Here is a 12196-nt window from a genome sequence, read left to right on the forward strand (position 1 = left end):
TTTGAGTTCTGATCCATGTTTCTTTTCAAAGTTTGACTTCTCTTCAAGCTAATTATTGCCAGCAGGGGCTCAATAAAACAAGCATATCGAACGCATGACTGGAGTAAGATCTCTGTCAGGCAAATTAAATTCCTTTTTATTTCCTTTTTTGCAGATAATGGCAAAGGGAGGCATTGTCCGAGAGGGGACTCACGTACTGCCTGTGGAGCAGGGGGACAGTACGTATTCCCACAGTCTCCTCGTAGCTGCCCCACTGTGACACATTCAACCTTACCCTATAGAAATATCAGCAATACTTAAAAATAAAGAGCATTTCTATCTAATCACAATACAGAGGAAGTTGAGGGAGAGAAAAGCAATAGTATTTCTTCTCTTTACCCTTAATTAAATATTTGTTTTCTTATTCTTTGGCATATTTGGTTTAGATTATTTAAAATGTTGATGTTGTTGTGCATAATCTATGCTTATTCCAAATTTTCAAACCATAAGTATTCTTGGCCCATCTTCTCAAAATGAGAGACATTTCAGAATTGTTTTAGAGAATGAGGAGGAGGTAAAATTTAGAGATGCTTTCTATATGCCAGGTCTTGTGCTGAGTCACTTATATCTTTATAAATATTTTATATCCCCATTGAAGATAGCTGTAATTTATGAAGAGTTAAGTTGGGTACTTTTGCCATGGAATTGGACTCTCCCCATGAACAAATATGAAATGATATAAACCTTTGAAGGTTTCTCCTAATGGAGTGTAAAAGATGACTTACTAGAAAACTATTAGTCAACTGCTCTTTTGTTATCTCCTCTTAGCAACACAATGACACCCTGGTAGACTTACAGAAGTTCAATCTCTGTAAGAATCTATCTTAACCTCCAAAGAATCTACATAGGCATCAAAAAATAACTTCCAAAGGAGCATAGTGTTCATCTTAAGGAGAAACAGAGGTGAGAGGGCTGGTTGCAGATGTCACGGGGGCCATGGCTCAGGCTATCAGTCCCCCACTGCCCTGGCTCAGGAGCCTGGGGAATTTCCTGTGGCAGCTCAGTGGTTGTGTCTAGGCTGGTTGTGGATGTCAGCGGGGCATGGCTGCAGACCAGGCTTCTAACATGGCTTTGTGCAACAGAACAATCTCATCTCAGCCCTGGGGAGATGTCTAACCCATGCTCACTTCCTCTCATCCTCTCCATGCTCCAGTGAAAGGCCATTTTCCTCTGTCAGTTCCTGTGAAGTCAGACATTTCTCCCATTGCACGATTGCTCATCTATGCCATTTTACCTGATGAGGAAGTGATTGCAGATTCTGAGAAATATGAGGTTGAAAATTGTCTGCCCAACAAGGTGGGTGCTTTATATTATAAAATTTTCAACATTTAAAACTAGAAGTTAATATCATTATCAATTATTTTATATATGTGAGCATTGGGGCCAAAAGGGTTAAACAAACTCCCCAGAGACTTTCAGCAAAGTAATGACAGAGTCACACTAAGAAGCCATGTCCCTTGGCTTCTAGTGCAAAATTCTCAAGTTCTCCTACTGCATTGTCTCCTACCATGCAACGCAGTTCAAAGTACTTTGTTCCCTTCTTCTGTAATGAAATGTTGGGAAATATGCAAGCAAGTTTTTAAGACAACTAAAGAACCAAAAGAAAAATACAAAAGCACTTAAACCCCTCACATTTCCAATCACAGTTAACAAGCACCTCACTGTGTACCAAGGGCAAAAACTGGCATCTCAAAGTTAGTAATTTGTAAGAATAATTAGAAATCATTATAATGGCTCAACTGATTCTTGAGATTCCCAGTGAAGCATAGGGGACAAAAAGCCCCAGACTGACATAATGCCTACCGCCTCAAAGTCAAAGTGGTTATTTATTAAATGGAAAAAAACACTCAGGAAACATGCAAGAATGCATGTTTAAATCAGGAAATTTGTTTTCCTGACTTTTTTCCCCAATTGCATAGGTGGATTTGAGCTTCAGTCCAGCACAAAGTCTTCCGGCCTCCCACGCCCACCTGCGAATCGCAGCTTCTCCTCAGTCTCTCTGCGCTCTCCGTGCCGTGGACCAAAGTCTGCTGCTCTTGAGGCCTGAGGCTGAGCTTTCCCCATCCTCGGTGAGTTCCCAACAGCTTCAAGGATCAGAAACGGCCACATGAGGGGCTCAAAATGAGGAGAAATGCCTATCTGAGTAGGATAATATCTATTAAAATTATATTTATCTACAAGTTAACAGTTTTGAGCTCTTTCACGTGTGTTTTCTTTGGCAAGGAAGATATTATATATTTTATAGTAAAATATAAATATAAATATAAATATATACATATATATATTGAGAGAGAGAGATTACCAGTTTTTGCAAGTAAAAAAACAATGAAAATGTACTGCCTAATATGGTATATTGAACCAAATAAAAACATTTTTTCAAAGATAAAATATGGTAAAAAATTAGCACAAAAAAGACTTGTGATTCAGATATATTAAGATCCTTGTTCAAAGTCACATAGCAATACAAACCCAAGTCTTCTGATTGTGTTGACACCCATATACCCAAAGCTGGAGAGAATACAAGGCAGATTGTGAAAGTGCTATAAGACAGGTGAAGGGAAGTCATTCTTAAATTATATAGACAAAATGTAAAGGAGACCATACACTATCCAAAGTCCCTGAGATCCCAGACCTCCACGAAATCAAAAATAGAAGTTTTCAAGACAGTTTTAACATTTCAAGAAGCTTAACAGAAGTGATAAATTTTCCTGCACTAAGACTGCACAAGCTAAATGATATATCAAGTTTTTATTTTCATAAGAATTATATCAATTGAAATAATGGATGTCCCAAGCTCAGCATCATTTCTGAAGGAAGTTATGTATGGTCTCTGATGAGTAAAAATTAGGAAAAATGAATTACTATATGATAACTGTCTTAATCAATAAAATCTTTTAAAATATGGGGTTAATAGAAGAAATAGCAAAAGGGTATGCTGGAGTGGAACAACAGGAACCTCCTTAACAACATGTACAAATAGTAGTTTGCTCATATCTTCAAATTTTCAAATGACACCAATTTGAATACCTGTTACTGAAGTTTTTTCTACTATCAAAATTTTATAAAGGGAAATTTTATATTTTTACTTCCTCAAAATAGAAATTTATTTTTAAAAAATTCTTACTTTTTGGTCTTTCTGATGGAATTTTAGTTGAAAATATTAAAATACTTCTAAAAGAAGCATTAAGTGCATTTCAGTAGTGAGAGCAAAAGGATATATGAAGAAGTAATGTTAATGTTTTGCATTTGTATAACATAATTTTATAGTTAAAATAATTTATAGTCAAAGGGTTTTTAATTACAAATAAGGCAAACAATCACATTTAATTTATTAGTAATAAAGCAGAAGCTTTCAGGTATTTAGAAGCAGACTAAACACTGGTTAGAACACTGGTTCCTCTCAATCCTTTATTGGTGTTTTACAAATGAAGTACTTTGCTACTTATTTTATTTAACGTGTACTGTGTTCTAGGCACTATACTAAGTGCTGAGGATTTAGTAGTGAACTACTGGAAAGACAAACATCCGTGTCTCACAGAACTTACCTTCTCATAAATGAGACAGGCAATAACTATACAATATGCTTTGGAGAAAAATAAATCGAGGGGAAACGGGGAATGTCGAGACAGAGAAAGTGTCTAATTTAATCACACTATTCAATTTGCTAATCTATTCTTGTCAATTAATTTAAATTTTTTATGAAGATAATACAATGCACGTATCAGCATTCTTATGTCTCTCTTATTCCTTCCCTTCAAAGACTTGAAAGCATCATTTTTAATATTTTAGTTAATTTTAGTTATTACGTAAAGATCTGGAGCATTTTGTTTCTATAAATAATACCTAAGAAAATGGTATCTTGTCCTGTGTAGAGGACATATACACAAGGGAACTTCAAAAAGTCCGTGGAAAGATTTGTATCGTCATTCAATTCTATTTCTCCACAAACTTTTTGAAGTATCCTCATATACTTATTTATGTGCCTGTGTGTCCATTGATTTTGTTATATGCTGAGTCCTTTGATAACTGCAAGATACAGACAAAACTATCATTTCATTCTGTTGTCATGAAGCTTTGTATAATGTCAATTTCATTAATACAGTTTTATTTCATTCTACTTTTGGGTCTAATGTTTTCTTCTGAACTGTGTAACAAAGTATTATGACCCTTGCGTACTTAAATGAGAGTGTTTTTATTTTTTCCTAAAATTTTTAAAGATCTTCAAAATGAAAATACTGCTTAGAGAAAATTGTCTGTACCCTCACTATAATAATTATCAAAGCAATGAGAACACTCGAACAAAGACTGATAGTGGTTATTCTTATCCTTTTCTCCTTGAACTTAAAAAAAATAAACCACAAATACCCTTTTATCCTTTGCATTTCTACAGGTTTATAACCTGCTACCAGTAAAGGACCTCACTGGCTTCCCTGAGAGTTTAAATCAGCAGGAAGAAGACAAGGAAGATTGTGTCAATCTCAATAATGTCTATATTAATGGAATCATGTATTCCGCAGTATCCAATGCAAATGAAAAAGACATGTATAGCTTCCTACAGGTAAATTCCTTATATCACAGATGGTCAGTTCTTAAGGTTTTTAAAGTATTATAAATAGAAAAATTATTTAATGCCTTAATATCATAGTTGAGGGTAATGGGACATAGAAAGGTCAAGTGACTTCCCCAAGGTCACTAATAGTAGCAGATCTGCCAAAAGTCACAGAACCAGGCTGAAACTTTTGAACTATTAATCAAGTTTTCTTTTTTAATTGAAATTAATTGCTTTGTGATGCTTATAAATATCACATGTATAAATAATTACTGTTGAAAGAGTTTTAAAAAACAATCAAATTACCTCTATAAATATTCTAACGTCCCTTCTGCAGATGTGAACATTAAAAATTTAATATTAAGCTAACTGGATTGTTTGTCAAATTCAATTAAAAGAAGTATGCATGTCTATGTATTTAATAATGTATATGTATTGATTAGATGATAATTTCCTTTACAGGGTATGGGCTTAAAGGCATTCACCAACTCAAAGATTCGTAAACCCAAAGTATGTTCTCAGCCTCGACATTGTGAAACACAGACAACCGGTAGTTATCGTGTGGCTTATTTAGGTAAGAAATAATAATGATAATAATAATAAAAGTTTAATACCTAATGTATTGAACCAAATAAGGGAATTTTTGTAAAAAAAGATCAAATGTGATAAATACTAACAAAAAAGGACATGTGATTCAGATATGTCAAAGTCATTGCTCAAAGTCACAGAGCAATACAAACCCAAATCAGCAATATAAACCCACATCTCCTGATTGTGTCAAGCCACTCACATAAGCAAAGCTGGAGAGAATAAAAGGCAGATTGTGAAAAGTTTTATAAGACATATGGAAGGGAGAAATTGGTAAAGGGCCACAAAAAAATGTTTACATTGTGTAATAATAAAATTAAAAATAAAAAACTTAGAATATTTCTAAAAGAAATATGCAAATATACCAAGGTCAAGAGTTTGGATCCCCATACTGGCCAGCCACAAAAAAATTTTTTTTTAATGTAGATCTGCAAAATAAAAGAAAAGATTACCTCTGACTGAGGAATCAGGGAAGTCAGTCATGAAAAAAATTTGCTTCTGGTAAATGGAAATGTGTGAATTTGGAAAGGGAAGAGAAAGTTTCTGTGCACAGGATAAGTGTAAACAGAAATAGAAAATATTCACAAAACAGGACTATACTCTCATCAGTCAAGTCAAGAAACACTTCAGCTTCTCTAAAGCATCAGCCATACTTATGTTAAAACCAGATGCAGTTGTCAATGATGTGAGTAACTTCTTATTTACAGTCTCATAGTCATATTGTCAAATCATGGTTGAAGATAAGTTGAGTACAGACAGGAGGCTGTCAAAAATCAAGGAAAGCATGCAGGGAGAGTCAACTGACTATATGAAATTTACTATAAAGATCATTGTCTATTTTCATTATTTATAAATTATATTCTATAATTTTTTATCAGTAAGATTAATGGTAAGCTTCTGTATGTGCAAGTATGTATATGCATGGCGTTTTTTCAGAGATGTGGTTGTTAAATATACACCCAGCACCTTAACAGAAAGACAATGGGGTGAGAAAACCTAACCCTGACCTTCTGACCCAGTATGCAGCGAAGAGCCTTTTTTGTCCTTGATCCCTTTACTCCTATAAACTGCTTCTCAAAGCCACTGTCTAAATGTCTGGGTCACAATTTTTCTTTTCTCCCATCGAGGAACACAACCCTGGAAATGTGGTCTCCTGCTCTCCTCCCAACCCCACGTCATAGCACTCTATACACTTAGCACAATGGGCCGTAGCCACGTAGGACCCCAGAGAGAACTTCTGCTCCACAGACAATCCAAGGCTCTTTCTGCCAAGGTGTCTAAATTCTCAGCCTGTGCTTGTCTTCCCCCAGCTCAGTCCCAACTTATTCTAATACTTCAGAACTTCACCTCCTCAGAGGAGCTTTCCCTGATTGCCCAAGTGCCCTCTCCTGGTTCCTTTCTATTCCATCACCCTATTTATTTCTTGGATAGCACTTACTGCAATCTCTCCTAAGCTTTCTCTGTATATTTATCGTTCCTGTCTTCTCCCTCACCCACCATAGAGTCAGATATGATGGAACGAGGCCTTGGACATGCACTGAAGGCATCTGTTTCAGAGCCTCGCGTGGAAACTGTACGAAAGTACTTCCCGGAGACGTGGATCTGGGACTTAGTGGCGGTAGAGTAAGTAACTTCTTTTATATGTGAGATGAAACAACATAGATCCCTCACAATTTTCAATTCTTAACTATTTTTTCTTTTTTATTGTATATATTTAAGATATATAACATGATGTTTTGATATATATACATAGTGAAGTGATTACTACAATCAAACAAATTAACATATCTATCGTCTCGCATTGTTACCTTTGTGTGTGTGTGTGCTAAGAGCACCTAAAATCAGCTCTCTTAGTAAATTTCCAGTATACACTACATAGCTGCAACTTTGTACACTTTGACCTGCATCTCTCTATCCCCTGCCGACCACCGTTCTACCTTCTGTTCTGTGTTCCACTGCTTTTAGATTCCACGTATGAGTGAGATCGTGTAGTATTTTTTATTCTGTGTCTGGTTTATTTCACTTAGCCTAATGCCCTCCAAGTTCATTCATGTAGTCATAAATAGCAGGATCTCCCTCTTTAAGGCTGAATAATATTCCACTATATGTTTACCACAGTTTCTTTGTCCATTCAGCCACTGATGGACTCTTACATTGTTTCTATATCTTGGCTACCATAAATAATGCTGCAATGAATTTGGGAGCACATACTCATATATGAGGTGATGATATCATTTCCTTTGAGTATATACCCAGAAGAGGACTTTCTGGGTCACATGGTAGTTCCAGTTTTAATTTTTTGAAGAGTCTCCATACTGTTTTTCAAAATGGCTGTACCAATTTACATTTCCACCAATAGTCCTCCGTGTGTGGACAAACTCCTTCCAGACAGAATCTGGAGACCTGGTTTTATGGCTGGAACACGCCAGTGGGATGCATGAGAAGGCAGGGAAAGTGTCCACGCTCCCTTCCAGGCTCCCAAAGGTCTATTGTGTACCTGCCCCTTCTGCTCCCAGATGCAGGCTAGTTAGAAGCCCAACCCTCAAGAAACAACTGGGAAAGTCTCTAGACACATCCCTTACAAGGAGAAACCGGGAGCTGTTTGCTAAGTTTTCAATATCCAAGTACTAATAATTCTGTTAATCTAATTGCATCAGAGCCAAGAAATTTTGCACAAAATTATTTCTAAGACTTGCATAAAATGGGCATAAGGACTAAATATAACCAAGGCCCACAGAGATTAACACCTATGAGAGATCCTTCATTGGTCAGCAATATTGGGTTAAGCATAGACTCAATCAGGCCAATTATGCAGCATGGTAGTAGTAAAATTAAAAATTATGTCAGCCCTCAGTGGAACAGTATTTTAGAGAAGAGAGTTCAAGGACAGTCTCAAATTGCATGTTAAGTTTATAACTGTATTGTCTGTAAAAGATTATGCTACAAGTGTATGTCTATAGGGGATTCTTATATAAACTAGAATTGAAAACAGTCAGAGTTGGAAGAAAAGGACTTTTCCCATCTCAAGCCCTGATTACACTCTCTGTTATTGATATTTCTATTGAGTACAGTCAAGTCATGACAACAGAATCATTTATAGAGGTTCTCTTCCTAGAGGGATTTATTTAACTGCTTACTTTCTGTTCTTCACATTGTCACTGTCCCCAGCTCATCGGGTGTGGCTGAAGTAGGAGTAACAGTCCCAGATACCATCACTGAGTGGAAGGCAGGGGCCCTCTGCCTGTCCAGTGACACTGGACTCGGTCTCTCTCCCATTGCCTCTCTCCGAGCCTTCCAGCCCTTCTTTGTGGAGCTCACAATGCCTTACTCTGTGATCCGTGGAGAGGCCTTCACACTCAAAGCCACTGTGTTAAACTATCTTCCCAAATGCATACGGGTAAGAATTTGTCTTTCCTAAATTGAATACAAGGTAACAGTCAAGTAAATTAAAAATCGCATTCCTGGGAATACTGACAGACTCTTGTGTACAAGATGTGTTCACTAGAGGAAGAATACTATCAGAGGGTTGCTCATATGTTGTATTAGTTGCGGTTGCTGATATCTCCAAATACCAGATTGTAACTTAAAACAAGTTCTAACCCTTATCAAAGTTTAGGTGCTTTATGTATTATAAAGATTGCGGACATGAGCAACGAAAATCAGTATTCTTCATCCGCACGTCTTAGATTCTGCCACGTTTCAACCTGTACATTCCCATATATTTAACTTTGCATAGCTCATTTATTATAGTAAACCTAATTTTAATTTTAAAAGTTGTTTGCAAGCATCTTATCTCTGCTGAAACCACAACTCTTTATAAATCTTGTATAGTCTGCTAGGACAGCTGAGAGAATGGTCAAGGTTCCAGGCTGCAGAAGCAGAGCAGCAGCATCACCTTTCCTCTCCTCTGGTCCCACCACATGAAAGTGCAGGTTACCCCCAAAATGCTAAGACTTAGATGTCAGATCCACCAAAATATACTCAAGGTGCTTGGTCTTTGTTATGTCAACTTTAATATTAGGCAACCTGAAATATAACCAAACTCTCAATATGCTTTATTTCAAACCCATTCTCCCTCTGATCTCCTTTTACTTCGAATCTCTTTGTCTCATGTATGGTTTCAGGTCAGTGTGCAGCTGGAAGCCTCTCCCGCATTCCTAGCTGTCCCAGTAGAGAAGGAACAAGAGACTCACTGCATCTGTGGGAATGGGTGGCAAACTGTGTCCTGGGCAATAACTCCAAAGTCATTAGGTGAGAGACAGACTTTTAGAGACAGTTCTCTACCCAAGATATATGTTGGCGGATACCTTATATCCAAGGCATGTACTGGTGGATACCTTGTTTCCTGCACTACCTCCCTCAGGAAAAGATCCCCCATTCTTTTGTCTTCCATTCTAGGATGCCTAGAAAGATATTCCCACTTCCTCGCCCCATCCATCTCCACCTTGAATTCGCAGTATCATCAGGCTCTAGTTTATGCTGCTTCCATTCCTGCTCCTGTGTTTTTGTAAAATGAAAGTTTGCAGAATATCAAACATTTATAAATCTTGAGTTTGGAGGCGTGGTGGAAGGGGAAGAAGGTACTCATCTCTACTGGCCCTTTTTTCAGGAAATGTGAATTTCACTGTGAGTGCAGAGGCACTGGAGTCGCAAGAGCTGTGTGGGACCGAGGTGGCTATGGTCCCTGAATATGGAAAGAAAGACACAATTGTCAAGCCCTTGTTGGTTGAAGTAAGTATGCCTGCCCATTTGATAGGTCACACTGAGTCACAAAAAAAACAATGAGTTTACTTGGAGTTTCAGCTTTTAGGTAAGAAAGGCTAAATACTATATGGCCCATAATAATATATAGTAATATATATAATATAATAATAATATATGAATATCTCCCCATATTATTCTTCTCTATCTACCTGCCCACCATCTCTATCTCTGTCTCTCTCTTTATTTTCTTAATTTTTCACTCACTTCCTCATCTATCAACTTGCCTCCTCTATACTGCTGATACTTGCAGAATTTGTTCATATAATACAGTTCAAATCCTTCTCTTCACTATCCAGAAATCTGTGGTTCCCCTATCAACACACGTCCTGAAAGTCCATTCTCACTCATCTCTAACTTTTCCTTTTAATTGTTACCATTTTTTCATTGACACAATAATTGTATATATTTGGGGTACGATGTGACGTTTCAATATATACACTGTTTTTTAATCAAATCAGGGTAAGTAGCATATCCATCACCTGAAACATTTATCACTTTTTTTGTGGTAAGAACATTCCAAATTCTCTCTTCTAGCTATTTTGAGATGTACAGTATCTTATTGTTAGCTACAGTCACCTTACTCTGTGTCACCTCTAACTTTTCTCTTTTTTTTCACGTAAGCCTGAAGGACTAGAGAAGGAAGCGACATTCAACTCCCTGCTTTGTCCCTCAGGTAAGAGTCAGCCATCCTAATTTAAAAAAAAAAAAAAAAAACATTAACTAAAGTTTATATAACATTTGAGTTCAGGAACTTTTATGCATTATTCCTACACTTTTCCTGTGAAGTAAGACCTGCAGTACTATCAACACATTTGACAAATGAGTAAATTGTTTCTTAGAGAGGCCAAGTAATTTCACCAGGAGGATCTCCTTAGCTCATGCATTCTCGGTCGCGATCTCTTGCAGTACCTGTGCAAAATCCAAAGTGTCTTTCTCAACAGTGGATGGCATGGGTGTAGGTAGAAAATGGGTAGAATCAAAGGGGATATTTCCCTGAAAAATTAGTAATACAACCTACGGATAGCTGAATTCAGACCATTACGACACTGAGTTCTTCCTAGCTAACAGCATTTGATAATGGGCTGATGCTATTTCCCAAAGAAAGAGTTGTAATGGCCTTTACCATTGTTATCCTAGTAATATTTGTTTGATGCCAATTCTGTACCTAGTTTTGTATCTAATGCCCCATCAGTCATTTGAGAAGCTTACAGTAAAAAAATTACTTTTTCTTGTTGGAGGATTTTCTAATCTAAACAACATTTCTAGAAATTTAGTATACTAAGAAGTTTATCAAGACAACATGTTCTTACCCCAAACTGACATCAAATCAACATCATACCTCTGTTCTTTGCCTTTTTCTATCTACTAAATTCTATTTACTATATTTTTTCTACTGTCAAGATTTAACATACAAAGTGTGTTCAAAAAACATAATTTCCTATTGCTTAGCCTTATTTCTACACTTAAGTGAATTTAGTGCCCACCACTCCATCCTTTTATCAATGACTTCCCCATTTCTCAGTTAGTTCTTCAATTCAAGTAATCTCTTATGCTTCCAGGATCAACCATCAAGTAGTTTTATTAAAATTTATTTTAATTAATGTATTAATTTGTTTAATTACCCATGTTATTAATCACCTATATAATTATATAAAAATACATTCTCCTTTTCAAAAAATTGTATTAAAAGCTAATATTCCCCTTTGTAATATTTTTTAATACTTCAATGATCATCCATATACCTTTACAAATATGTGTAAGTGTATGTCATTGTGTATGTGTGATTTACATAAATTATGTTTTATTCTATAACTCGCTTTTATTTCTTTCTAATCAGCAATCTGTCAGAGATCTATGCATGTAAAATTGTAGACCTAGGGCACTCCTTTTAGTTGCTTTTAATTCTATACCATCAGTGTAGCACAGTTCTGCTCAGTTTCTTGGCCATTCCCATATCAGTTTTTCAACTATTTGCTAGTAAAAATATTTAATTAATTAATTAATAATAATATTCTCCCTGTGTACATATGCAAGTGTAGTTAGGGTAGGTACCAAAATGTGAAATTCCTGAGTCACAGGTGGTATGCATATTATTAGTATTTTTGTTTGTTTGGGGGGATTTATTTAATTTTATTATAAATTGACAATTTATAATTGTATATATTTATACAGTAAAAAGTGATGTTATGGATTTATGAATACAATATGGAATAATTAAATCAAGTTAATTAACATTTATCACCTCAAGTATTTATC

The 12196-nt window shown here is 36.1% G+C and overlaps 1 protein-coding gene across 1 annotated transcript in view; it reads left to right on the forward strand.

Annotated features, from left to right (window-relative positions):
* A2M (alpha-2-macroglobulin) overlaps positions 1-12196 on the forward strand; it is a 69408-nt gene that overhangs the window by 14111 nt on the left and 43101 nt on the right. Inside the window, exons 13-22 of the mRNA XM_063115760.1 lie at positions 155-218; positions 1193-1335; positions 1959-2108; positions 4430-4597; positions 5051-5162; positions 6679-6799; positions 8345-8573; positions 9301-9427; positions 9786-9907; positions 10562-10613. Of these exons, the coding sequence (XP_062971830.1) occupies positions 155-218; positions 1193-1335; positions 1959-2108; positions 4430-4597; positions 5051-5162; positions 6679-6799; positions 8345-8573; positions 9301-9427; positions 9786-9907; positions 10562-10613 (1288 nt within the window). The remainder of the gene's footprint in view (positions 1-154; positions 219-1192; positions 1336-1958; positions 2109-4429; positions 4598-5050; positions 5163-6678; positions 6800-8344; positions 8574-9300; positions 9428-9785; positions 9908-10561; positions 10614-12196) is intronic.

This window comes from Cynocephalus volans, chromosome 12, assembly GCF_027409185.1.
Source record: "Cynocephalus volans isolate mCynVol1 chromosome 12, mCynVol1.pri, whole genome shotgun sequence".
Classification (NCBI taxonomy): domain Eukaryota; kingdom Metazoa; phylum Chordata; class Mammalia; order Dermoptera; family Cynocephalidae; genus Cynocephalus; species Cynocephalus volans.